The sequence below is a fragment of the Narcine bancroftii genome, chromosome 2, assembly GCF_036971445.1.
Source record: "Narcine bancroftii isolate sNarBan1 chromosome 2, sNarBan1.hap1, whole genome shotgun sequence".
Taxonomy (NCBI): Eukaryota; Metazoa; Chordata; class Chondrichthyes; order Torpediniformes; family Narcinidae; genus Narcine; species Narcine bancroftii.
In genome coordinates this window covers 115,510,916-115,538,867 of record NC_091470.1, presented here as the reverse complement: position 1 = coordinate 115,538,867, position 27,952 = coordinate 115,510,916, and the positions used below count along the sequence as shown (strand labels likewise).

General features: G+C 41.2%; 1 protein-coding gene and 2 long non-coding RNA genes across 9 annotated transcripts in view; 2 read left to right on the top strand and 1 right to left on the bottom strand.

Moving 5' to 3' along the window:
- The first annotated feature begins 78 nt into the window (after window positions 1-78).
- On the top strand, window positions 79-12,259 carry LOC138754184 (uncharacterized). The gene is made up of 2 exons (XR_011351597.1): window positions 79-196; window positions 12,097-12,259. It is a non-coding gene; the product is annotated as an uncharacterized lncRNA (long non-coding RNA).
- LOC138754179 (methylcytosine dioxygenase TET3-like) overlaps window positions 7,181-27,952 on the bottom strand; it is a 204,041-nt gene continuing 183,269 nt past the window's right edge. For all 7 annotated transcript variants that reach the window (XM_069918063.1, XM_069918067.1, XM_069918064.1 and 4 more), the window contains 4 exons: window positions 24,533-24,622; window positions 22,512-22,649; window positions 17,869-18,202; window positions 7,181-14,319 (listed from right to left, as the gene is read on the bottom strand). In XM_069918063.1, coding sequence (XP_069774164.1) covers window positions 12,512-14,319; window positions 17,869-18,202; window positions 22,512-22,649; window positions 24,533-24,622 — 2,370 coding nt within the window. In that variant the 3' untranslated portion in view covers window positions 7,181-12,511. The remainder of the gene's footprint in view (window positions 14,320-17,868; window positions 18,203-22,511; window positions 22,650-24,532; window positions 24,623-27,952) is intronic.
- LOC138754183 (uncharacterized) lies at window positions 13,093-27,834 on the top strand. The gene is made up of 3 exons (XR_011351596.1): window positions 13,093-13,461; window positions 14,651-14,873; window positions 26,665-27,834. It is a non-coding gene; the product is annotated as an uncharacterized lncRNA (long non-coding RNA).

Here is a 27,952-nt window from a genome sequence, read left to right as displayed (position 1 = left end):
TTTTGATTTATTGTAGTGTTTATTAATTTCAGGGGTAACCTTTCCTAAAAACTTCATGTCTGTGGCCAAGACCATTCTGAAGTGGATGTTCAGGGTCTATGCTCACATTTACTATCAGCATTTTGACTCTGTGATGCAGCTGCAGGAAGAGGCACACCTTAACACTTCCTTCAAGCACTTCATCTTTTTTGTTCCGGTAAAAGATTCTCCATCATTTGAGGGCCCTGCTCAATGAGGCATCTTGCACTTGTTTAAAGTGGTGCAATTTATTTACCTTTTTATTAGTCTTTACGTAGATTTACCTAAAGCTTGGGCTGCAGGCTGAATTCTTGGTAGAAGACCAATGTAGAGCCAAACTTCATTGTCCCCAACTTTCAAGTTTCAGACATCTAGATTGTTTATTTCAAGAAAAGCAGAGATAGCTTTCCCTTTGCAAATTAGAAATGTGTTGGTTTACTCCATCTCTGAACATGCAGGCCTTTTAGCCCTCAATGTTTTTTCTTTTTTGTAAACAAAAAAAGGTACTAAACCTTCCCTGCTCTATAACTATATTTTTCTTCCATCCATGAGCCTAAGAGTCTCTTAAATGGCCCTAATGTTTCAGTCTCCATACCATCCCCTACAACACATTCCAGGCACCCACGTCTGTCTTTTTTTTTTTAAAAACCTATCCCTGATGTCTCCCCTAAACTTTGCTATGTCCTCTGGTGTTCTTGCCCTTGGAAACAGGTGCTGGCTGTCCACTCTATCTAGGCCTCTCATAATCTTGTAGACCTCTATTATTTCTCTTCCCATCCTTTGATGCTCCAAAAAGAAAAGTCGCAGTTCTGCTAACCTTGTCTCATAAGGCTTATTTTCCAGACCAGGTAACATCCTGGTAAATCTCTGCACCCTCTCCACAGCTTCCACATCCTTCTTGTAATGAGGTGACCAGAACTGAACACGATACTCCAAAATGTGGACTCGCCAGAGATTTGAGGAGGTGTAACATGGCTTTTTGACTCTTGAACTCAATCCCTATATTAATGAAGCCCAGTATCCCATAAGCCTTGTTGATTCATCCTATCAACCTACACAAAATATAAATGCTGCTGCTCTCAGCCAGACAAGTAAATCACTTCTACCTCCTGGTGAGGTCTCCACGATTACAAAAGACCATCTTTTGATCATTCCATTCACACCACATGGGTTCACAGAAGGGCTAAGGGCATTGGGTTAACATGAGAGGAGGGTTTGCAGCCACTCTGCTCTGGCACAGTTACAACACTGGCACAGTTACAACACTGGCACTAACCTAATAATGAGGAAGATATCCTCAGCAAAATAATAGGTGTCATTAATGGTGTTGCTGGTCAGCACTTAGTAACAGCCCACACATGATGCCCAGTGTGGACCATGCCAGGCCACTTGGCTCCCATCTTTTCAGAGACCTGTTCCAAAATGGGTGGAATTGCTGAATTTCAGAAGTGGAGAAATTAATGATTAAGTGTGACATCAAGGAGCCCCAGTGAAATGGAAGTCAAGATAAAGTAGTCCAAAGGCTGAGGTCATACCTTGCAGGGAAGAAGCTCGTGGATGTTGAAGGGTGTTTAACACAATGACACTTGCAGAGGTTCTTCAAGAAAACTGCCTCAATCCAAATGTTAGCTGCCTCATCTTGCTCCCATTAGAAGGTTGGAGGTGAACAAAAGGTGAACAACCTTAGATTCCATATGCAGTTCTATTTTTTATTTCAATTAATTTTTTAAAATGTAAACATGCAACCTGGTAACAGGCCCTTTCAGCCCTTGACCTTGTACCGCCCAATTAACCTACAATCCTAGTATGGGTTTTTTGAACATTGGGAGAAAACTGCAGCGCCAAGAGGAAACCCATATACAAACTCCTCACAGACAGCATGGGATTTGAACCCCAGTCACTGGCACTGTAACAGCATTGCTGTGGTAACAGCGCCACCAGTTTGTCAGTTAATCCAGCAGTTGATACCTAATCAGCAAGGTCTGGACAGCTCTCACATCCAGGACATAAATGAGGCTGAGTCCCTGCCTCCCCAAAGCTTGTGAGACATCTACAAAATATGAGAGGACTTTCTCCTCTGCAGCACTCCAGAAACATGATGCCATGTTGCGTGAAGCAGTCTGTCCTTTCCACATCACACCTGCTTGATGCACTGTCACACCAGCCGCAATTTCTTTGGCCATGGCTCCCAAACACTACCACTTTGGAAGAAGAACAAGGTAACAGAAAATGGAGATGCTGCAAGTTATCTTCAAGTTGTGTGGCATAGCTTGGAAACGTATTGCTGATCTTTCATTGTAGCTGCATCTAAATTCCTGACATTGCTGCACTAAACTCCATCCCAAATTCACTACCTGAGGCAGAGGTTCAAAATGATGGCTCATCACCACCTTTTCAAGGCTCTTGCCAGTAACATCCACATTGAGTATGAAATGGTATAATATGTAATGGAAGATTTCAAAGGCTAATGAGGCAGTTCCAATGCACACAAATTGGTGATCATGTCTTTAATTTCAGATACTTTTCTCTAAACCTTTCATTTCTAGTGGATGGCTGAGGGATTGGTTTGGCCAACTTGTCTTTCTGTTTTCCAAGTGCGAGGGAGAGACATTTTGAAAATGGGTGAGATTTGTTACAAACTACTTAACAAATTAGGACTTGTATCAAACTTGATCTGAATCTTTATCCTTTCTACATAAACGACACGTCCACACCTTTACACACCCGACACAGTCACAAATGCACCATTTTACAAATCTTTCTCCAGGTCACTTAAAATTGGTGCAGACAATTGCAACAGTGACAAAGGTGGCTTGGGTTGGGTGGTTTGGAGATTTTATTGTTTTTGATACAGGAAACATCCTGTTTTATAACATAAACACAAGTCATAGATCCAATGAAAAGCTGTTCAGGTATATTATGTAATTATTCAATTTATCAGAGAAGGATAATTTCTGAAGATTTCTCCAGGTCTTGGGGATGGGGGGGGGGGGGGGGGGTGGGAGCGAGAGATACAAGAACACCTTCATGAAAGAATTAATTTTAAAAACATGTTAAATTATCTTTACAAAAAAAGTACATAAACCTTAAACATCACACTTTAGAAACAATCTACATCTGGTAGCATCGTAATTTCAAGTTTGATATAGTTGTGTCCTTGTCATAATATTGAAATACAAATTTGTGTCACAAATGCGAACAAGAGCCATTGATTTGAGTGCAAAAAATAAATATAAAATTTATTAAAACACCCACAATATTTCAAAATGATCAGGAAGAATACATTTACAAGGAAGTTTTTGCAAACCACCTTTTTGTGTACAATACAATGCAATAAAATCAAAATTAATCACGGTCTTTAATCAGTGCCCTAATGATACAATGGATGGACTGCTGAATCAGACCTTTGAGGAAAATAAATTTTTTTTTAAAAAACCAAATCAACTCAAAATAAACTTTCAGCGAAACATTTACTGCAGTAAAGTACACATTATCCTACTCCATCTGGATTTTTATTCTACTTGTCATCCATCGAGCTGCAAACTTTATTTCAAGTTGCGGATACCGATGTCTTTTTAACAAAGAAAACAGTTTCAAGTATGGGTTACAAGTTAACATCTTGTGTCGGATAAACTTGTTACATAGAATGTATAACAATTGCTTTTTTAAAAAAAAGTCAAAATGAACACAAGATTGGAACAATATTTTCCTATATTGTTTTCTTCTTCTCACCCCCAATTTCTTAAATACATTAGAAAACAATTTTTAAAAAAAAGACAATAGGCTTTTAGAACATTAAACCACTACAGCTTTGATTTAATTTACAAAGTTTTTTTTTCCTGTTTTATTTGTTAACTAAAGCAACTAAACCAGCTTAGTTGTTGCATTTACAACATGGACAGAGCTAATCAAAACCCAAAATACAATCCCTGAAAGATGGATGCTAAAAAATGAACAGAGATGGTTTCATCGCTGTTAAAAATATCCCTGATGTCAGACTGGAAAGAAAATTCAATTCGGCCACACTATATTCTGTGATTCTTAGACAGCTGTTTAAAATTGGAACAGTTTATGATTTTTTTAAAACACAAACCAAATTTAAAACAAAAATTCAATTAAAACCAAATGTGTTTGCACCTTTTAATTGTTCATTTTTAATCGAAGCATATCAAAGTGATTTAGATTTTGCAAGATTTACAGCCAGTAGTTGTTAGATAAAGCCAAACTGCAGCATTTTGAAGTTTTAATTTTTTTTACAGCTAACTGCAGGTAAACTCAATATAAACAATTTGTTGTTATGTTTTAAAGAGTTGTCTTCCATTTAATTGGTATGAATTTTTTTTAAAAAATCAGACCTTCATGAAATGTAGGTAGTGCCCAAGTTATGACAAACTGCTAAAATGCTTCCAAATCTGACACACGACGGGGAAAGACTATCAATTCAAGTTGATCAAACCCAAGTTCAGGATTATTCCAAAACCTTGGCTATTACTTGGCTTTTGTTTTAAGAGTGATATTTGTTGCAGGACTAAAATCGTTACAGGTTCCTTCCTATCAATGAACTATGTCCCATCCATGTAAAATGACGCTGATGTGTTCAGGCTGGCAATCACAACTCCCTACTCTGAAATACAAGTAGAAGACAGGTCGCCTCTCTGTGAATGTGTTTTTTTTTGTTAGTGATTATAAAGATTTAATTTGCTGTTAAGTGTGAGATCACCCAGCACCAGATTCAGGGGGAGTTTCTTTCCTGTCGTTAACAGACTCCTTAAGGTAAACGATGTTGCTCATGGATCACTATCTGTAACTGCACTTTGCATCGTGTCTTACTTGCTGTACTGTGCATGAGATGTCTAGCTCGACTGTCCATGAAACAAACTTTACCACTGCATATGTGGTAACTAAATGGATACAGCTGGCAGAAACAAAAATGAGAACAAAGAGCTGAATTTTGGTTATAGGAAGCAAACCCCAGAGTTGTGAAGAGGCTTGGAGTCAAACAACCTGGCAGGACACAAAATGAACTTTGGTAGCAAGAGGAGGAGTAGAGTAAGTTTCTGAACCTCTGTTGACACTCATTAGACATGCTGGCTAAATGTGTTTGTCCCCCCTTCAATAATTCCCAATGGATTCCCCTAATATAATCATTAACCCCATGCAATTGGATTTTTCATCAATTGGTTAGTTTGATTTGATATTTAGCACATATAAATGGGCTGAAGGGCATGTCACACTGCTGTACAGTTCTATGCTCTGGTGACAGAAAACTATTCAGCTCTCACTCTCCACAAAACTGGCTGGATCCATCTTTTTCAATTCATATCTTTAATGTTTAGGTCAATGGGGCTTGGCAGAATGATAGTTCAGCACTAGAAGGGCTGAAGAACCTGTTTTTTGTATTGTAATGTTCTATGGTTCTTTGTCTCATTTTGGTGGTTAAATATTTTAGACATTTGAATACCTAATCTAATCTCTCAACTCAAATGATAAATGGAAGACGCTCTTTAAAAACGATATACATTGACTAAAAAAAGGCATTGGGCAAATATCCTGTTTACATAAACAATTTCATATTCATTCTCATAACATTAAAGTTTAGTATAGTTATATTTTAGTACTGAATTTTAACAAATGGAATGTGAAATCCCTTACCAATTGTTATTAACTATCGAATGAAAATAATGGTCACAGATTATTGATCATGTTTTCTACCCTGCCAGTAGGCGTGAAAGATATATTAGCCCAATCACTAAAGAAAATTTCTATTTACAGTGATTATACAAAGTGTACAACAGTCTTCCACTGCCCAGCCAACCTTATAATGTTCATCCAACAGGCACATGATTCATAGCTTTGTGAACAACAGAAAGGTTTGAATCAAGAGCGGTCTTTGACTACAGGCAACCCTTTGGGAATATGCAGTATTCCCTCCCTCACCTTGCCAAAAAAAAAACCAAGTATATACACCAGTTCCTTGTTGTAACATTATAGTAGACGGTAACCTCTGACGTAGTGTGACTTGCTTACACATTTTTCCCCCAACGGATAAAAAAATGCTTCCTCCATTACGTGCATTTGGTAAAATAACATGATTAGAAATGCAGCATTCTAAGAAATAACAACTGCACGTGTATAAATCTGAAAACAGCGAAAGGAGCAACACGGATGTGTTCATTTTACAACATTAGCATTACGAAGGGATTTATGCTTCACGGAAAGTTGCAGTGGAACTGAAGCCTGAATTGGGCTGAAAAAAGAGAAGTTTTGTGAAACTGGCCCGGAAGAGGTTATCCTGCACTGCTTGCATTTAACGCTATAAATCCCAGCATGTGTTCAAACTATGCTTGGAAAGGGCTTGGAGACTGATGGGCTGTTTCTTTAAATGCTGATTTGTGCCCGTCGTGTACATGTGATCTCACCTTTGCAAAGTTCTTTCTGGTCAGAAACACCCTAGCATACTTTCTTGTAGTATTTAATACTGCTTTTTCTCTCAGAATGCCTTGCCTTTCACAGTACTTCCACTTTAAATCCACGCATCACAATGTTGAATGGTCACTGGAACTGAAACAAACAAAACTGAAAATGCAGCAACCTCTCGAGTGTGCGTGTTGGGACGTTTCCGCTCTTCTAAAACATTTGCCTCAATGTTACGTAACATAACAATGGGAGGAGAAAAGTCTTCATTTGAACAAGTAGGAAACAGACCCTTCTCCCAAACTATTTTGTCATACCATGCAAGAAATTTGCTCTGACGGAGTCTGAATATTATAAATGCTCTGGTAAAATGTAAGAGTGCCTCTTATGTAATCATGATGGAATATTTTACCCGTGAATTTTTAAATTTGCTTTCTATGGGAGTACCACAGAATTAATATTCTACTTTTTCTGAATCTATCTACCTATCAGAGACTACACATTTGCCCGTAATCCTTCTCCTTTTGAAGGAAAAAGATCTTGCCATAAAGGGTTAGACTATTTATTCATCAAAGTAAAGAAACCATGGTATTTTAAAATTTTGTCTTTGAATTCAGGTTTATGAAAGCCATGCTTATTTGCGTTACAAGATTGCCCTAATGCTATAAATCTCTGAAGGAATGTCAGGAACAAAAACACATTTTCTGGATCTTAGCATGAGGAAGTCACCAAACAGAATCCAAATGTCTTTACAACCAAAACACAAGCATTTATTTAAAAAAAAGGGCAGGATCACCTGACTGGACAAATTGAATAGCACCTCAAATAAAAACAAAAGAAAATATAAAAAAGCAATTTGGAAGAAGTTTAAAACATACTTCATATTTACAAATACTGATATACAAAATAAAGCCACATGGATAAAGCATAAATTTATGCCCACATTTAAACACAAGCATTTGCAAACATGTTGCTGCAGGAAGGGTAACAAAAGCTAACATTCTGTAATGAAAAAAACCAGAAAGACCCTGTGAATCTGAGCTGCCTTAAATCGAAGGGTGCACTAAAAGACATATATTTAACATCATTCCCCATAGCTGTCATATTTGAAACTGCAAATTTAACAAAGTGTTAATATTTAATCCTATGTATGTAATTGTGTGCGCTACAAATGTCCACGTGGATGAATTTACATACATTCTATAGATCCATCTCTATAAAAGGTGTGCAATAAAACTTGCTAATAAAGTAAACTGAGACTGTAATGTAAATGTCTAAGAGATGATGTGATGTAAATATGTGAGGTTTATTCTTCCTCCCAATGAGATACAAAGTGGTCACATTGAAAGGAAAGAAAATCTACTGGGAACCCAAATTTCTAATCTCTGCGTGAACATCACACGGAACACTGCAACTTAGATGAAGCTCCAGCACAATACTGAAGAATGTTATAGCACCTTTCAGCAGATCACATTATGAATGATTGCAACTCTGAGAACTTTGCAATAGGTTTTGTGCACGTTTGTGTCTGAATGTGCCGAGCTACCTTGCAATGTCTAGTGACAACATTCAAGATGTTTCCAGATTTGGCTGAGGTCCATGAGTTGCACCAAGACTTGAGATGAATGCCACATTTATCCAATCAGTGAAAGGCTAGTGAATTTTTAACACTCGTGCCAGTAATCTACCATCATCAAAAGCTTGTGTGCACAGATCTGAAGTTTTGGAATCTTTTACTGAATTGACTTTTAGAGAACTTGACAGATATTTGAATCCAAATCATTCTTGTAGTTTTTGGGCTGAGAAAAGATGGGGGTTTAGAGATGTGATCTTTACTTCCTTCGTGAAAGTGTGTCTGTAAAATGTATCTCATTACTTAGTGAAAAAGTGCCACTGTAATACAGTGTTTAGATGGTGTAAAGATGAATTGAAGTGTATTTATGTACAAAGTTTACTAAAGCATTTTCTGAACAAATATTCCCCTTAAAAAGATGTTATCGACCAGGTAGGTAATTTTATCTTGGTTAATTCTGTTCAGTTTATAACATTTGGTATATATTTTAAGATTCCCAAAAATTGTGTTCACAATCAAAAAGTCTAATTTTGACCATTGATTTAAAAGCTGCAAACAAGCTGTTTAGTTTTACTCCTATTATGTTGCAATGCTATTCACTGATGGAAAATTGAGCCTTTTTTTTCTTGACGAGTTTAATTTTCACAGTACAGTGGATCTAAATGAGCAGCCAATAGTTTTGTTTAGTGCAACAACTAATGTTGTATTTGGATGGAACCTAAATTAGTGGCTTTCAGATTTAGACCGGGACAATGACTTAGCTCTTTTGAGATGTGGAAACAAATACTGCTCAAAATGTAACCAGCAAGTAGCATGCGGTGTCCTTCAGCCACATTAGGTCATGAAACAGTGATAAAAGTTACCCTGCATGTAATTCAAGTGATGCCAGGCTGTTACAGTGAGTACAAATTGCTGGTATTCACATTTAGTCATTTAATGTAGCACCTTTTAGTGTTTGTTATTTGCATGTACAGAAATGATTCCTGAGGTTTAGTTTCAGGAATTAAAATTGCTTGATGCTCAAGAGAGCCTTATTTTTAGTAATAAGGGAAATGCAATCTGGTAAAGAACCTTTTTATGCATCGGCCTGAGAGTGTGTTAGGGATGAAGGAAATGGTCAATTTTAATACATTAAAACCCCCGGTATCCAGCACCTATGGGGAAATTGGTAGATGCTGGATGAGTGTATTTTCCAGTTGCTTGAGATTATGTGGATTGGTGAAGTGACCACTGGGTGGCGCCAATTTTAAACATTCTTGTTTTTTACACATTTATTTTACGCAATGTATTTTTTTGGGCTGGTTCCCTGAATTCTGGAGAACGGGGATTTTTTACTGAATTGAAATAGTGCTGCAGGATAGCAATGCCAGCTGATTTAGCACTTTGAGTCTCATCTTTTCCTCTTACAGCCAGGAGTCTTTTTAAAATTTATGCGATTATGAATATCAAGAATGAGGTCAACTTTGTATCTCTGGGGATTATCGGCAAAGGATCACAGAAAAGATTGTGTAGGGGAGGAGCCTTGTATCTGTGGGACTGGAGGAGAGTTAGCAAGACAAATACATTGTGCCTTGCCGAAGCACTCCTGCTTGAAGTCACCATGTTGTGTGCGTGCATCTGAATCAGAACTAAAAGGGGAATATTTTGGGGATGGAATTAGTTGCTAAAATCAGAGGAGTATTTAATCTTTTGTAGTTGACAGTGCAATTGTTCAATGTCCCAGATTATGACTGCGTTATTTTAATTGATCTTTTACCACTGTTATTCCCTGAAAACTTCAATTTTTTCCCCAATTTTAATAGTCTAAAGATGAATGCATTTAGGAGTACAAATCAGATGAATATATATAACCTCTTCAGAAATCTGAGGTCAGTTCGTCTAATTTAACTATGCCTGCACTGTCATGCATTTTTAACTGGCAGCTTCAACTGCAAATATTTGTTCATATTGTTGGATTGGGGACCTTGATGTCCAAAAGGCACTGTACACTGGCCTTTTGCTTGTGAAGAGATGACAAAAGCTTGTACTGATTTTGGATCTTTAGGTGTAAAATACTCAATAAAGGCACATGAATTTGCTAAAAAATCAGACCAAATAAAATGACAATATTTACAATTCCTTTTGTTGAGGTCAGAGGACATAACATGTGGAGAGATGCAGCATGGGTAAAGGGCCTTTGGCCCATTAAGTTTGACCTGACCATTAACTACCTATAATATTTCCTTCCAGGCAGCTTATACAGTAAATCCCCCATATCCGGCACCTACGGGGATTGGTAGATATCGAATAAGTGAAATTTTCTGGTTTCATGGATTGATGAACTAACCACTAGGGGGCGCAAATTTTAAACTTTATTTATTTTCTGTGGTTTTTTTTGGTCAGTTGCTTGAATTCCAGGTAATGGGGATTTTACTGTAAGTACAATTTTTTTTCAAAACAAAATTTACTTTCATAACCATGTACACATTGACCATACCCTTTTTGGGGAAAAAATGATCTCAGTCCTTTCTGTTGTCTATGAAACATGAGACCAGACGCATGGATTCACTGCTGTGGGAATGAAACAAAGTTTGATAATGCCATTTTTAACCTGTACAGCCACATCCTCAAAGCTGCAAATGAGCTCAGTGGAGGAAATTTTGGTCAAAGTACGAAGCATTTGTACAAAAATCCATTTTCATGCAGCTAATTCAATACTCCATGTTAAAAACTCAGAAGATTAAACAAAACATGCACTTTAAAATGTGAATCTGGGTAAATATCTATTATTTCAAGGTGAGATCATTTTACGTCTGAGTGAGAAGTTTATTTCTGCCACTGTGATATTTAAAAAGCAGCAGATTGGGTGAAGGCCAACTGACATTCCTCTGTTTGAAAAGCTATAAACTCTGATTTATACATCAGAGTTTATAGCATGTGCATGCTTCAATGTGGCAGAATAACTACTACTTTAAGATGAAGGCTCATTCATTTATGGCATCTGATCACAAACAAATATTATAATCATTTCCAAAAGTAACCCTCAAATAATTTTTGAGCTTTATCAGTGTAAATACATGAGTAAAATTCAACACTAACAAGGTGATTATTTCTTCATATTTAAACATGGTTGTGGGGGTGGGGTTAAAGAATGGGATGCAGGAACATTGAGAATATTTTGCTAAAAAATTCTGCTGCTATTTACAGTAGTTCTCTCAATAATTATCTGTTAAATAAACTACTTCAAGTTGTCATTTTAAAATCAAGGTGAAAGTGCTTTAAAATGTTTTCTTTTAATATATTTACAGTTTAAAATTGGAGGATATAGAATGCAGGCAAAATACGCAGCCTGCTGTCTTTTTTATACCAATGCGTAAAAATGAAAAACTGAATAAAAGGACACATGAAAACTGTCACGCAAGTCCTCGCACTCTGAAGGAGGCACCTGAGTGCAGTTTCAATGGCATGACAATTATTGTACTAACAAGTCTAATTGCCAGACTGCTGGTGTATTGTCATTACAGTAAAATCCTGATTTGGTTATTAACCCCCCCAAAACATCTGAAGCTCATGAAATATCAGGTTGTGTGACAATCTACACAGAAATGCATCTGATAATAGGTTCAGGTGTCGAATGTATTTCGGTATAAAATGAAAGTTGCCTGAAAAGTCTATCCTTAATAACCAGAAAACTGCTAACACACAGGTTTTACTGTAATTACAAATCTAAAAAGCTTAGTACATGATTAGATCATAAAAGAACCTCAGCTCTATCAGGTTAAGCTTGTCCTGGAGTACAGCAGACACACTGTCGATGTCTTTAATGAAACAAGAGAAAGGCAATGAACTGGAGGAGCACCAAGATGTTAATTGCCATTATAATCCACCTCTGAACGGCACAATGGGAAACTTTTACATTTAAGTGCATGTGCTTGACGTTTCCATCAGAAACATCAGGCTAACAAGGTTTAGAGCACCAACAGACAGGCAGCGGAATTAGTTTTAGAAATTCAAAACACTGAGCTAAGAGTTGTGTTTTTTTTACTGTTGAGACTAAAAATGAAGTCTGTGCTGTAAACGTTTTTTTTTAAAAAGCACCACTTTCCTTTTAGATTTGTTTCAGATCCTCGATGTGGAATTCAACAGGCTGCGATGTTGATATCTGTCAGAATGAACTTGGCCCTGAAGAAGAAAATGCTTCTCTAACAAATGATTATTTTTCTGAACAACAAATACAACAAAAGGTGTACAATAAATACTATTTTTCTAATTTGACATAGAAAGTTTTCTTTTACCCTTCAGTACTGACGGGTAGCTATAAGTTCAAAAACATGTAGATATATAAATTAGATTACTAAAACCAGGAAATTTTTCAATTAAAATTCTTTGCTCAGAGTGCAGCTTTCGAGATGATTTGCACTTGAGTGAAATTCTCCCTCTACAGTATATTAACAGAGAAAAGCACCGCGTCCAGCAACAGGAACAGCTGCCGTAGTGAGGTAAGATGGCCACAAAGTTGTAAGTATCTCAAATCCAGCGATTGTAGGGTCCTGTTACTTGGGTATAGGCGTATGAAGACACAGTGATAACAGTGTTTGTGGTAATGGTCAGGGCATGACGTGTGGGGAAAAAGTCTTTCTTTCCGTGTTCAATGTCTGCCGTTGGGGCACTGCCCCACTTGCGTTTCTTCCCGAGAAGCTTGGAGCTGACAAGAGGCAAACCTAACCTTGCTGCTTCTTCCTGTCTTTGCTTTGCCCTCTCTGCAAGGATTTTTACCTTCGCTTCCCAGAGGGCCAAGCCATGGTTTGGCTCGTTCAGGTTCTTATGCTGGTAGAACACAAGGGATATCCGTGTGGGGTGACACCGATTCGGTTTTTTCAACGGGGTGGTGGCGTGGAGTTCTCTTCTGGCGCATTCGATCAGAATAGAACCGTGGGCTGGTGCCACGGCAACCCCACCAATGTTCCCATCCAAAAAATTGTGTTCGCTGTCAGACCACACCTCCTCTTCCTCCTCCTTCACGTTTTCGGGAGGCAAGTCATCAATGTTGTCATTCATACAATAAGGGTCCCAGAGTTGCTCCTGTATCCCTGAACTATGTAAGACCGACTTGCTCTCACCCACGTTGTGGAGATCCCACTGCTCCCCTTCCATGCTTGCACTCGAGAACACTGTTCCATTCTCAGCCCACACTTTCTCCCGCAGACTGAGGTTGGAAACCGGGGACTTATTACTGTTCCTTTTGTACAGATCCCACGTTTTATCTTGCAGGCCGGAGCCCGATATCATGGACAGGTTGTTCTGTATTTTCACTGGCTCCCACAACTTGTCTTGCAGGTTAATACGAGATGACATGGAAGAGGGTACGTTGGATTCACCTGCTTTCAACGAATCCCAAAGGGACCCATTTTTTAATGGTGACATGCTCCTGGCATCAGTGTGTAAATTCCAAGGCTTTTCTTGCATGCTTGACACAGGTAACCCAGTTGCATTCCTGCTGGATGTTATTGAGGTCCATCTCTCTGGGACATTTGTGTTATCAGTGGGGTCAAACAGGCCCCAAGACTTCTCGTGCCCAGATGTGCCCGTTGACATCAAGCTGCCATTTGCCTTAAACACATCCCAGGTCTTTCCTTGATGGCTGAGACTAGGTGACATTTGCACAGCTGGAAAGGTATTGCTCACTGCGTGGATGTTCATAGACACCCCGTGACAGGATTGGGAGCAGAGAACAGGCTCTTCTGGTTCCTGCTTGATAAACCGATTGATGCTGTTCACATTCTGTGAAGCTCTTTTGACCTCGTCAGGCCCTGGACAAGCTTTCTGGGACTGAGTGGGGAGCGAGCTTTGAGAAACCAAACCCGTTCTCCCTTGAAACATCACCTGATGGTTCTGCATCGGTACCATCTCTGCAGCCTGATCGGAGCAGTCAATCCTGTTACTTCTGAGGGCAAGGCTGAAGTTAGCACACAGCTCTTGAACATCTGGCTTCTTCTCAAAGCCTGAGAAACTCCCTGACCTTGTCTCATTGCTGCCATAATTAAGGAATGATGCAGGGAATAACTGGTTGCTTGGATAACCATAATATCCATAGGAAAACGAATAGCGGGGGTGAAAATTGTTTATAGTTGGTGGGGTTGGCCTTGCATAGTAAGAATGGAAAGGATAGGTATTGCCCAGACTATAAGCGTTGGAGGGTCTACAGTTACCAAGCACCGTGTAACTCTCCACCACGGAGTTGCCGCTGTGTTTGTAGGAGTTGTAGTGATCCTGGGGTTCTATTTTGATAGAAGGTGTGAGGTGATGTTGGGGCACAGCACTTGCAAGGCTGACATCTGTGGAAACAAGACAAGTCAGACAGCAACGATCAATCATTTCCTTTATTCACAAACCTTTCGTTTTTTCATGATGCCATTAACTCTGGTTTATATGTCTTTGATTTGGAAAGATTTGTTTCCCTAACATATGGCACGCTACTCCCTCTGCATGGGGACATAGATTACTGAAGAACTTACACTGTATTTGACCCAGCCATCCTGATTTATGAAACTCCTCTGAACAAAATCTTCTGGATATCATGCCTTTCATAAATCGATGCTTATACCCAACTAATGTTCTGACAAAAGGGCCTTTAACCTGAAGCATTAACTCTCTGTCTGTCCACAGATGCTGCCTGGATTCCTCACAGATTTAGCGGCTCCCACTCCTGTTGCCGTATCTGCAGTCTGGGTTTCTCAACCTTGTCCAATGTTAGCAGTGAAATTATCATGCACCCTAAACTGGGTGGGACTCCTCCAATGTGCCCTATGAAATAGAATCATAAAGATGGGGGAATTCAAAGGCTGGAAAACCAGATCAAGTCACCAAAATTAATTGGGACTCACGTCAGGTCAGTAACTAGAGATATCCATTATTCTTTAGCTGAGTCTTTGCAAAGGTTTGAATAACTTTTATTTGAAAAGTGATGAAACATTTAACTTTGATTACTAGTTAATGTTAATATAAAGAATGGGGACTTCTTAACTGTCAAGGAACCACAAGTAGCGTTAAAGTGTGGTTAGCCTGACCCTGGTTCAAATCTGTAAGAAGTTTTATGTTTCCCCTATGCCTGTATGAGTTTCTTCTGGGGGGGGGTTCCAGTTTCCTCTCACCCTCCAAAATGTATGGGAGTTGTAGGTAATTTGGGTGGCATGGGTTTAAATGGCCGGAGTCAGCTTCTACATTGCTGTAAATAACAAAAATTTACAATTTAAAATATTTAAAGACCTGTAGATGCTGGAACATTGAGGAGCCAGAGGGACTGAGCAGGTCAGGGAGCATCCGCAGAGAGAAGTGGAGTGTCAGTGTTCCAGGTTGGGACTGTTTAAATGTTCATGTGTTTCAGTGGGGCTGGGGATCACATGTGCAAGAAAGCTATTTATCGATGGACACAGAAAAGAATTGGAAAGATTTTTCCAGGCTCCACGAAGTGGAGTTCCTGACATTTCACCAAATTTGCTTTCACCACTGATGAGGCTGCTCCCCACTGCCATCAAAACCAGGGCTGCCTTCTTCCCACAGGCTGGGAGACTGATGATCAGTCAACTGTAACTGAGTAAATCATCCCTAAATCTTTATAAACAGTATCTAGCACTAATGGGGGATTGGCAGATGTCGGGTCAGTGTATTTTCCAGTTGCTTGAGTCTGCATGTTGCATGGATTAATGAACTGACCACTAGGAGGCGTCAATTTTAAACATTCATTTTTTATCTATTTATTTTCCTCAATTTTTTTCCAGATGCTTGAATGTTGGATAACAGGGATTTTACTCTGTATGTGTGTGTGTGTGTGTGTGTGTATATACACTGTATGTGTGTGTACTGTATGTGTGTGTACTGTGTGTGAGTGTGTGTACACTGTATGTATGTGTACAGTGTGTGTACTATATGTGCGTGTGAATGTGTGTACATTGTATGTGTGCTGTGTGTGTGTACACTGTATGTGTGTGTACTGTATGTGTGTGTGCTGTGTGTGAGTGTGTGTACACTGTATGTATGTGTACAGTGTGTGTACTATATGTGCATGTGAGTGTGTACATTGTATGTGTGCTGTATGTGTGTACTGTGTGTGTGTACACTGTATATGTGTGTACTGTATGTGTGTGTACTGTGTGTGAGTGTGTGTACACTATGTATGTGTACAGTGTGTGTACTATGTGTGCGTGTGAGTGTGTACACTGTATGTGTGTGTACTGTATGTGTGTGAGTGTGTGGACTGTGTGTGTGTGTGTGGTCTGGAGAAATGCTGTTTCAATGGGTGGTACGTGTAAATGAACTTGACTTGAATACATAATGTGCCAGCTGCCTTGCCTGCATTTTTGCATTTTTTGCCATCACCGGATGGTGTGGAGAACGGTCTCGACGACACCAGCAACTCCCCTCCCCTCTGGTGGTCCATGGGTTCGGGCGAGTGAAGGAATACAGGCTGGCCCGAGGCCAAGACAGGGAGAGATGACGGATTTCCTTTCCTGACGACTTCAATGATAAAAAGCCAATGATTTATTTAGTTGTTTGAATCTCTCTTTAACGAAGCTGAGAGTTCATACAAGGCCACGGTTCAGAGGGATTTGGTGCCTGTACACTTAAAATTCAGGAAGTTACCAGTAAAAACACAACGCTGGAGAAACTCAGCTGGCGAAATTGTGGACTTTACACAGCAAAGATACAGATGCAGAACCAACGTTTCGGGCTTGAGCCCTTTGTCAAAGTCTGAGCAAAATGTGGGAAGGCGTCTGAACAAAATGGTGGGGGGAGGGGCACAGTCCCACAGGCAGGAGGTCATAGGTGGATAAGGGCGGGTGAGCACAGCAGCAAACAGGGGGAGGGGGGTCCAACTCTGTAAATGGACAGGGAAGGGGGTGGAGAGCTGGAGGAAAGGGCACAGGGATGGGGAAGAATGTGGAGTGGGCTACAGGAATTGGAGAAGTCGATGTTAATGCTGCCTGGTTGGAGAGTGCCCAGACTCTCCATTCTCCCTCCGTTTTCATCCTTTTGTCTTCTTGCAGGTAATGAGGAAGGCAAATGTTGGCCTTTGTGATAAAATCGAATGGAGAAGAGAAGTTGGATAGTTGTCCCATTATTGCAGGAGACTTTTGAAAGAGAGCAGAGAAGATGGACGTTAGACCAGAGAGTCACAGAAGTTTCTCAGCATTATTTACAGGATGGTGACCATGACAAAGAACTAGCGAGGGGCTCAGTGGTTGATGGACCCACATAGGCTGTGGGCGGCCTGCGGTTGGGAAATCCTCATGGGTTGAGGAGACTGGCTCACGGGAACAAGGGAATTGGAGCCAGGATTTGCGAGGGTGCTGAGGGCAAGAAGGGTTTCCGAAGGGGCCTCGGGCGCTGATAGCTTCCTGATCGTGTCAGATGTTTGGATCTGGAGCTCGGGTGGCCGATAGATCGAACAGGAGTGTGGGCAGCTACAGAGGCTGCAGGAGAACTGGAGACGAATCCATGGACACTTGGTGACTCTGAAGGGACTCGTGCTTCTCTTTCTCCTTATTGTTAGGGGCGTGGGTGATGATTATGGCGATTTTGTTTGCCTTAGAACAGGCAGAAGTTTAACTATATCACGTAGGTTATTACATGACAATAAAATGAACCTTGAACGTTGACGAGGATGTGTGAGGGGTTTGCAGGGGTGCAGGGAAATAAGGTTAGGAGAATGACTGACGCAAATGCTTCGCTGGGAACCATGCCAATGGGCCGAGTGGCCTCATTTCAATATAAGAACAAGCTTTTCTAGAAAGTAAGACGATGGAAGCCTGCCCTCAGGCATAAGGATGTCACCTGTGAAACACTTGAATGTGCAGCTTCTAATTTGATGTATAAAACATGGCTACCTTTGCTTTTTGGAGTGCTGCACTTCAGATTTTCTGCTTCCTGCTTTAGTTTTCCTGCCAGCAGCTTTTTCTCCTGGTTTCTCTGCTTCTCTGCTGCCCTCTTGGCTTCCAGCTTTTTCTGGCGTGCTGATTTGACGGGCTCGGGGAGCATCCTCACCTCCCTGGGAAAGGCTGTCAGAACCTCGATTGCCCCCACCTTGATCTTCTCCTTCTGATTCTCCTCGCTGCCATGTTCATCTGTCGTGGACACCTTGTAAAGTGGAAGTACATGTAGCTGCTCGTCCTCTGGGGTGGTTCCAATCTGCCGGTTGTCTTCCTTTGTGAGCGTGCAAACCTGCCAGGACACAGCCCAACATATTACCTGTCTTACTCCTCCAGAGTTTCAATGCTGCCTATCCTTGTCAACATCTTCACTATTAGTTTCAACTGTCTCCCCTTCACCACCAGCCTCCCCTGCCTATTATTACTGTGCTAATAGATCACAGCAGTTGGACGTTAGACCAGAGAGTCACAGTAGCCTGATGGAAAGGTGACTCGCTTTGGCGGAAGGGTCTTTTGATGGAGGGTGAAACACAGGTTCAAACTTTATTCCAAATTAATTTAATCAACTTTAAATTAATTTGCCAAATGAATTAGTCTTTGCAGTTTAATTACAATCTTTGTAAATAAGTAAAATGACTAGCTGTGACATCTGAACTCTGAAACTTGGAAACCTGTCCTTCAATCACCTCTTTGATCCACTCTCCACAGTTGCTGCTATTTTCAGCATTTTCTGGTTTTATTTCAAATGTCCAGCATCTGCAGTTTTCTTTTTGATGTTCTACAACTGTATTCCATTCACAAAACCTTAATTGTAAAGCCATATATGTTGGCGCATAAGACAACTCGTATAAGACGACCCCAGAATTTTCATTTACAATGTAGGTTTTGAGATATACTCGCTGTACAAGATGACCCCAAGTCTGGCACTTACTGCTGACCCATGGAGAGATGCTGTCGCAATATCTTAAAAAGCAAATCACCCAGTGAAGATTTAAATTTTATGAGCATATTTTAAAATAAACCACTGCCGGTCCTTTAACATGCCGTTTAGAGCCCGTGCAGGGCCATTGGGAGTCAGACTGGGCGGATGGACCCCACAGGGGAGTGTTGAGACTTCACTGTTAAGGTTTGGATTTTGTACTGGTTTTGGGGTGGCCTTTTTAAGATACAAACACCATCATATATGGCGACATCCCCGAAGTGAATTGCCTCTGTGCAGCCACAAGGGAAGCACTGGTGGAAACTCAGCAGCTCACGCAGCATCTGTGGAAAGCAACACCAAGTCGACATTTCCGACTGAGAACTTTAGCTTCTTGGTGGACCATGTTATTACAGATCCATGACTGACACCTGACCCCTACATAATAAGGTCAGAAGCAAAGGTCGTTGCTTTGATAATTAAGAGTCCAATAAAATTCTGATTTTATTTCTTCTCCTCAAAGGGAAATTAATTCATTTGGACAGTTATGAACAGTTTAAGAAAGGATGTGCTGAAGATGGAGAGGAGGTTCAGAAGGATGATTCCAAGAATGGGAGGTGTTTGACAGCTGTTTGGCCTGGACTCATTGAAATTTAGGAGAATGGGGGATCTCAGTGAAACATTTTGAACATTTTGCAAGGTGTGGAGTGAGCAGATGTAGAGAGGTTGTTTCCCACAGTGGGAAAGTCAAGGACAAGAGGGCACAACTTCAGGATTGAAGGGCGTCCACTTAGAACAGATGCAGTGGTATTTCTTCAGCTGGAGGGAGGTTAATCTGTGGAATTAGTTGCCATGGGCGGTTGTGGAGCTCAGGTCATTGGGTGTATTTAAGGCAGAGGTTGATCAGTTCTTGATTTGCCAGGGAATCAAAGGTTACAGGGAGAAGGCCGGGCAGTGGGGTCGAGTGGGAAAATGGTTCAGCTCATAATTGAATGGAAGGGCAGACTCAATGGGATGAATAGCCTGTTTCTGCCCCTATGTCTTATGGTAGTGGTTCTCATCCTTTTTTACCCACTCACCTTAAGTAATCCCATCCTATACCAGAGGCGCTCTGACGTTAGAAAGGGTTTACTTTGGGTGGTATGTGTGTGGAAAAAATGGTTGAGAATCACTGGTCTTAAGGAGAATCGACCATTGCAGTACCACCAACTACCAACATGTGGCGGTGTGGTATCAGGAACAACACCAGTGAAATTGTTGGCCACAAAATGACACCATTTCACCCCGGAAGTAATATTTCAATAATTTGATCCACATACAATGCAAGGCTCTTCTACTTACACGTTACTTTCAATGTTCCTTTTCATGGTCATTGACATTTTCTTTATGGGTTAGCACAACATCAAGGATAGCGGATGAGCAAGGGACTCTGATGCTGAAGAACACACAGGCCGTGGGCTGCTGAAGACGGTGGACAAGGGATTCTCACCAGGCCATGAGCTCCTGGAGAAGGTGGTCGAGGGATTCTCACCAGGCCGTGGGCTGCTGGAGATGGTGGACAAGGGACTCTCACCAGGCTGTGGGCTGTTGGAGACGGTGGTCGAGGGACTCTCACCAGGCCGTGGGCTGCTGGAGACGGCGGTCAAGGGACTCTCACCAGGCCGTGGACTACTGGAGACGGCAGTTGAGGTACTCTCACCAGGCCATGGGCTGTTGGAGACGGTGGTCGTGGGACTCTCACCAGGCCGTGGGCTGCTGGAGACGGCGGTCAAGGGACTCTCACCAGGTCGTGGGCTGCTGGAGATGGCGGTGAAGGGACTCACAACAGGTCATGCATGGGCTACTGGAAACGGCAGACAAAGGGACCGATGGAGACTGGTGGAAGGGGTACCCCAGGATGCGAGGGCACTGAAGATTGCCTGATCATGTTGGAGGTTTGGACTGGACCCTGTGCAGCTGCAGGGGCTCCAGAAGTGCTGGAAGTGAATTCACGGACACTTTGTGACTCGGGGTGGGGGGGGGGGGGGGAGGGAGAGAAACTCCCTTTTGCTTCTTTCTCTGACATAAGAGGTGCCTCAAGGCACTTCCTGCTAATGGAGAATCTGTCTGCCTTATGGCAGACAAATGCAAATTCATGTACGACAACTCTGTTTTTATTACATGACAATAAATTGAATCTTGAGGGCAGAAGGATGGGCCTGCACTGCACTGTAATGTTGTATGTTCTACCTGGGTGGTACCACAATAATTGGCAACTGCCTTGGATGTTCAAGATACAACATATCAGCCAATTGTCAGCAGGATTGCAAATGATCAGTCTGTATTGTATCAGCAACCTTGAAAGATGAGGGTCAGCTCATCTCTACTGGAACACAGCCCCTTGTAGAGTTCCCTCAGCCTCTTGGCTCTTCACATGGGATTGAACCACAGAAACTCACGATAGTTCATTGTTTGTCATTCACCCTTGTAAACATCAGGAAGTTTCAATAGAAATAATGACAAGGGTGCTTGAATGACGTGCACAGTGAGAGTGCCTGCAAAGTTACAGTGAAACCCCTATGGCCCTATGGGGATTGGTAGATGCCGGATAAACAAGTTTTCCAGTTGCTTGAGATGGCATGCTGCATGAATGGACAATAACAGTGAGAGGCATCAATTTTAAACTTCCTTATTTTTTACCCAATTATTTTCCATGATTTATTTTTTGCTGGTTGCTGTTTTTAAAGCACTTTCTTTCACCACTTTCTTTGGGTTTAGTTGGGACCAGCAATAAAAATCCCACAACTCCCAGATCAAGACATTTTTTAAAAACCCTGTCTGTCCTGCACTCAACAGTGCTGGACAAACTCAGTTTGAAGTAAACCGCAGTCAGCAGTCATTTGCTTTTTATGGGTGCTGCGTAACTTGCTGAATTTCTCCAGCACTTTTGGGTACATGACAGGCAGGGTTTTTAAGATTTATTTTAACCTTACTGATCTGGGAGTTGTGGCAAATATTGCAGGTCCCAGCAAACGTGCAGATATCCATCCTTGTTTGCCCTGACTGCCTTGTGTCCTTTGGTATAATTCTAGTCACTGTTTGTTTAAAGAGAAGCCATCCTGCAGATATCGGGGTGAAACTCCACAATTCATGCCAAAACGCCCAGGAACAACTTTCATCCCACCAGTCTCTGTTGTGTTTAAACAGGGATCCAAGACCCTTAACCACAGCATCACCAACAGAAAACACTGCAGAGACTTGGCAGCATCTGTGGGGAGAGAGAAGTGATGGTTTGGAAATCTTCACCAGAATATGTGTCAAGATTTCCAATATCTGCAGCTTCCTTGATGTCCATGCACTGATTACTGAGAGGCTGAAGCAGAACAAAAGCGGATAAACATTTTAGACCGTGTTAGAGATTTAAGCATCTATTTCAAAATAAGAGTTTCAAAATTCTGCCTGAGGGACAAACTACTGATTTCAGTAGAGTAAATACACGGAAATGCTGGAGGAACTCAGCCGGCCTTGCAGTGTCCACGGAGGTAAAGCTATTTTACCGATGCTTACCTTGAAGAAGGGTGCAGGCCCGAAACATCAGTAATAATATCTGTGGACGCTGAAAAACTGACTGAGTTCCTCCAGCATTCCTGTGTTTTGACTACAATCTCAGCGTCACTCTGTTTCAGTGAGTTGGTTTACATACCACAGTGCAACCATTATACATGTTGTGCTGGTCCTTGTGGGCATGTGCACAGAAGTCCATGCATGCAGTCACTCCCGAAAACGGTTTCCCTTCTTTCTTCCCCAGTCTGCAGTCAGGAGCTAATTGTTCATTGGTAATCTGTAACAACAGAGAATTACACAACAGTTAGTTCCCTTTTTACATCAAAATTTCATTAATGTTTCCAACATCATTGGTGAGCTGTTCCTTATTCTAGGATTTATTCCCAGAACAATTGGACATTAACGAATATAATTTATCATTGTTACCTGATTCTTAAATAAAGATTTCCTCCACTTGGAATTACAGGAAAACTATTGAGTTTAAAAATATAAATTATCTTTGCTAACATGATGATCTGTCTCAGAGGCATAACCTTTTAATTTTTAATTGAGGCCTACTGCACGGTAACAGGCCATTTTGGCCCACGAGTCTGTGCCGCCCAATTAACCTACACCGTGTTACCGTGCTGTACGTCTCAATTAAAAATTGAAAGGTTGGCCACCCCTCCATTAAATGAACAAGATGGCAACAAATTGCATTGAAATTATAATTTGAATTCTGCTCCTACATGGGTAGACACAGCAGTTATTTTGCACTCAGGTCTCACAAGAGATCACTAAATAGATAAAACATTCCATTAAGATAAAAATGGAAGCTTCTGGAAAGCTCAGCAAGTTAGTCTGCATCTGTGGAGAGAAGCACAGTTTGTTTCAGATCAGTGACCATCCATCTAATGTTTACAGCGATAACACCAGACAACGAAGGTTATAAAACATCAACTAAATCCAGAAGATAAAGGGCCAAAACAACCCCTAGAAAATGCAGAAAATGCCAGCAACAAAGATTTGCTTCCTGAACTCTTGTGGGTGCAGTTTAAGAATTTGGGGCTGTTGATCACAAAAATCACCTTTACATTTTCCATGGAAAATTGTATCTTTTTTTAGATACAACCTATTTTAGTGAATTCCTGTCATATTTTAAGACTGCTTCAAACATACAAATCCATGAGGTGAAATATGTCGTTGAAAATTCATTTCCTGCATTCACACTTGGACGTCGTCCCTCTTGATCTCGGTGCCGTCAGTGACGAGCATAGGAAAAGGTTTCACCGGGACATTGCGACCATGGAAATGTGGTATCATGGTAACTGGAATCCATCGACGCTGGCCAACTATTGTTGGACACTGACACAAGAGGCATCAGATGCTGAGTACAAACAAAAATCGGCAGCAAAACATTTTTAGGTCAGATTAACTAATGCAATGTGTTAGCATCATTATGCGATTAAACAGGCTAAATTCAATCAAAGTTAATTTAATGTTTCCTACACGATACAGCAAATCTGAAATGATCTTTGTGTTCAGCTTGAAGTTGTCTATCATAATCCCCAATTTATTTTTCAGGAAGTAAACCTTTTGAAAATAATTATCAGTGTAAAGGCTGGGTTACCTGGAGAATTGTACTGGGTACACTGGAAACCTTGTCATCAATTTAGACAAGACTTTGTGGTGGAAGAGCTGCTCAAGGCAGCCAGTGTCTGCTTGGTGGGGTTATGGAGCATTGATGACCTCGCTGGACCTGGTTCTGATCCTGTACAGGGGCCACACGACTTTGGGCCTTTTGGTTTGGCACAATGTTAAAACCCTCTGATAGCTCCTTAAATCGCTCCCTCATGGTGCCCCGTACATGGAACAGAACAGACACCTTTTCACCGTCGTCTCACTCTGAGCCATTGCAGCATTCACTCAGACAGGTTGATGCATTTCCAGTGCCCCTCCACCCCTTGGCAGAGCAACTGGTCGTGGCAGGTAAACTGGGAGGGGTTGGCAACACTACAAATATCGATTTCCACCTTCCTGCCATGCACATCATGTGCAATCTGATCATTAAAACCCAGGGATTTGGAACTGAATACATGAGGAAAAGCAGCTTCAAATAATAAGCATTATTTTTCCAGCCAGACTTGGTGGCAGTAAAATGGGGCAAAGTCTTCAATTTACCTGATTACTGAAGGCTTGGGGAGCAAGCTGTTTGTAGAGAGGAGCAACTTCTGTAGCTAACGTTTGCAATCTATCCTTAAGTAGATCTTCCTGAAGGGGAAAACAACAAGAATTAGCACTTGGCCATATGAATCCTTTGACTCACTCATACCTGATCCTTGTCAACTCCATGTGAGAGTCGAACTCTGCACAACAACCGTGGAAAGAAAAGTGGAATGAACATTTCAGGGCAAGAAGCATTAACCCTGTTCCTCTCTCCAACAGCTGCTGCCTGAGCCATTGGTTATTTTCATTATTTTCCACTTTCCTTTCCAGATCAATGGTAACTTGCTTTTTAATTACAGCCAATATTGCTGAGAGATTCACCCTCTGAATAGCGCAAATGCCCCAGGAAACAGGAAAAGCACTCTTGTCTCTGGATGGGATGCAGCGTCTAATTCAATGCCACAGTGCACTTGGTGTGACCTGAGATGAGCTGAATTTCTGAGCAATTTTAGCTGAGATTTTGTTGGAATCTCACCAGGATTTGCAGTCCAAGGCTGGATCTGCTGATAATTACAAATCTAATATAAACCATAAAAGGGCAGAATTAAACTTTGGAGAAAAATTCTCACCACCTTTCTTGTGTATAAACCAATTCTTGATACCCATTCGGAATCAAAAACACACTCAGAATAATCACATGATATTTGAGCAGAAGGAGGCCCATCGAGTCTGCCTCACCATTCTATCATGAGCTGATCTATCCTCCCACTCCCCAGCCTTCTCTCTGTAACCCTTGATGCCCTGACTAATCAAATACCCATCAATCTCTGCCTTAAATAAACCCGATGACCTACTTCCACAGCTGCCCATGGCAACAAGTTCCATAGACTCATGACCCTCTGGCTTAAGAAACTTTTCCACCTCTGTTTTAAATTGACACCCTTTTATCCTGAAGTTGTGCCCTCTTGTCCTAGACTCCCCTACCATGAGAAACAACCTTGCCTCATCTACTCTGCCCAGGCCTTTCAGCATTCGAAATGTCTCTATATGGCCCCCTCATCCTTCTGTACTCCAACAAGTACAGGCCAAGATTCGGCAATTGTTCCTCATATGCTAACCCTTTCAATACTGGTATCATTCTTGTAAACCTTCTCTGTACCCTCTCCAATGCCAGCACGTCTTTTCTCAATTAAGGCACCCAAAAAAGTGAGATCTCACCAGCGTCCTATCGAGTCTCCGCATTACATCCCTGCTCTAATGTGCTGTTCCTCGAGCTATGAATGCCAATAATGCTTGTGCTTTTACTGTTATGACTTGTGGTGACCTTGATTAGCTTTATGTGACCTCATCTATGGAAACAGACTATAACTGTGTTTATTTGTGAAGTCTTGGATTTCCCATTTTCCTTAGCTCCTTCTATCTATTTAACAGTCCTTCTGGGAAGGGGATTTGCCACATCAATGGATTGGGCCAGGTTTGGATCGCTGTAATCTGACCTCAAGACACAGTTCACAAGCTTTAAACCTCTTCCAGCAACTAATCTGTGCATCTGTTGGGCGTGGAGTTAATGCTGTGGATGCACAATTTAATGCCCGACAATGGTCAAAGATTAACAATCCTAACATTAGGGGAGAAAAAACAATTACAGACACCTTTCAATGAGAGCAAGTCGAGACACTGATATCAGCAAAGACTGTGGATATCCTTGGGAATGACAATACAGTTATTTAAAATAGAAAAGGACACTTGGCCCATCATATATCTGCTGACCATGCACTAAATTTTCACCAATCCTACACTAATCTCATTTATTTCTCCCTACATAATATTGCGCAAACTTCCCTCCTCTCCATCTACATACACCTCCTGCTTGGGAAAGGGACCCATCACACCTGGACACACTCTTATCTCTCTCTTCCCATTGGACACGTGCAGCAACAGGCTAAAGAGCAGCTTCTTCCCTGCAGCCATCAGGCTCAGGAATGAACCCATAACAGTGCTTGCTTGGAGTGAATGGATTGACCTTTACTCTGCACTTGTATTCTTTACAAGGATTCATGAATGTTGGAGATAACCTGTTAGCCGGCTCACTGTACTCAGTGTAATGTAACAGATAAACCTTCAACATTTCCCTTTGATTTCCCCAGATGACAGCTTTCATCTCCACACCTGGGCAATCTGCAGCTGCCAATACACCCAATGATTAACACATATTCAAGTCTGAAGATTGCAAACCCCACACCATCAGCAGCAGAGATGAGGCTGCGTCTGATCACTTGTGTTGTGAGTTGCCCTTTGCATCTGTTACCAGGAGTTCTGGTTAATCCTTCATCTGACATTACAGGATTGGATCTGTGAATCTGTAAGGGAATTAGACTCAGCCGTTCTGTAAAGATACGTTTTCTTTTGTGTGCGCGCCTTCTTTCTGATGACACCCACAGCTCATTGGGTTTGGCTGGAAACAAGCCTTATACATACTGACCAAGGACATTCCCCATCCTAACCATTGTATTTCACTCCTGAGGAGAAAAATCAGTGAGGCTGGGAGATTGTCAGAATGGCAACTGTGTCTTTTGGAGAAAAATCAATGACCAATTTTCCTGAAGCTCCATAGTTCGGAATTATTTCTCATGGACTGAAAGCGATTCAGGTCAGTTGGTGTAATAACCCAATGCAATATTTAATATTTACTGTTGAAGATGAATTTGCTCTTCAATTGACTAATGTGAAAGGGGAGTCACGTGATGGAGTAGTGGCCGGTCGGGGAACTTCAGCCCTCTCTGGAAAAGTTTTAAAAAAATACACAAAACACAAAGGCACAAACATAAAAATTAAAACAAAGTGAAAATAAAGGTGGGAAGAAAATGGCAGCGAAGAAAGAAAAGTCGAAAGCAACGGGAAGAAGAGAAGAAGAAAGAACGACGGAAGAAGAAGGTGAAGGCCGAGGAGGCCCGCCGCAGAGAGAGAAGCCCGCTCCCTAAGGTCAGTTGAAGTCCCGAGCTCGGGACTACAAAAATGGCTCGCGGAGCCGAGTAAAAGTGCGCAACCGCGCATGAAAAAAAAACACTGACGGGAGGGGGGAACCAGCTGAGGAGTCGATCTCCACAGCTGAGAATGACAGCTGCAACACAACAACAGGAAGAAAACATAGAAAATAAAGAGAACAAGAAAGAAGAGAGTAAAAAGAAAACAAGGAAACAACAGATGACCAACCCAGAGGAAGAAGAAGAAGAAGAAGAAGAACATAGAGAAATGGAAGAAGAAGGGAAAGGCAAGACAATGGATTTTTTTTTTAAAGAATATATGGAATCAGTAAAAGAATGGCAATTACAAGAATTTAGTGAAATAAAAAGAAGAATTGACTAATGTGAATTACAAATGTCTCAACTTTCAGAGTTATATTTTAAAGTTAGTTTGCCATATGGACAAAATGTT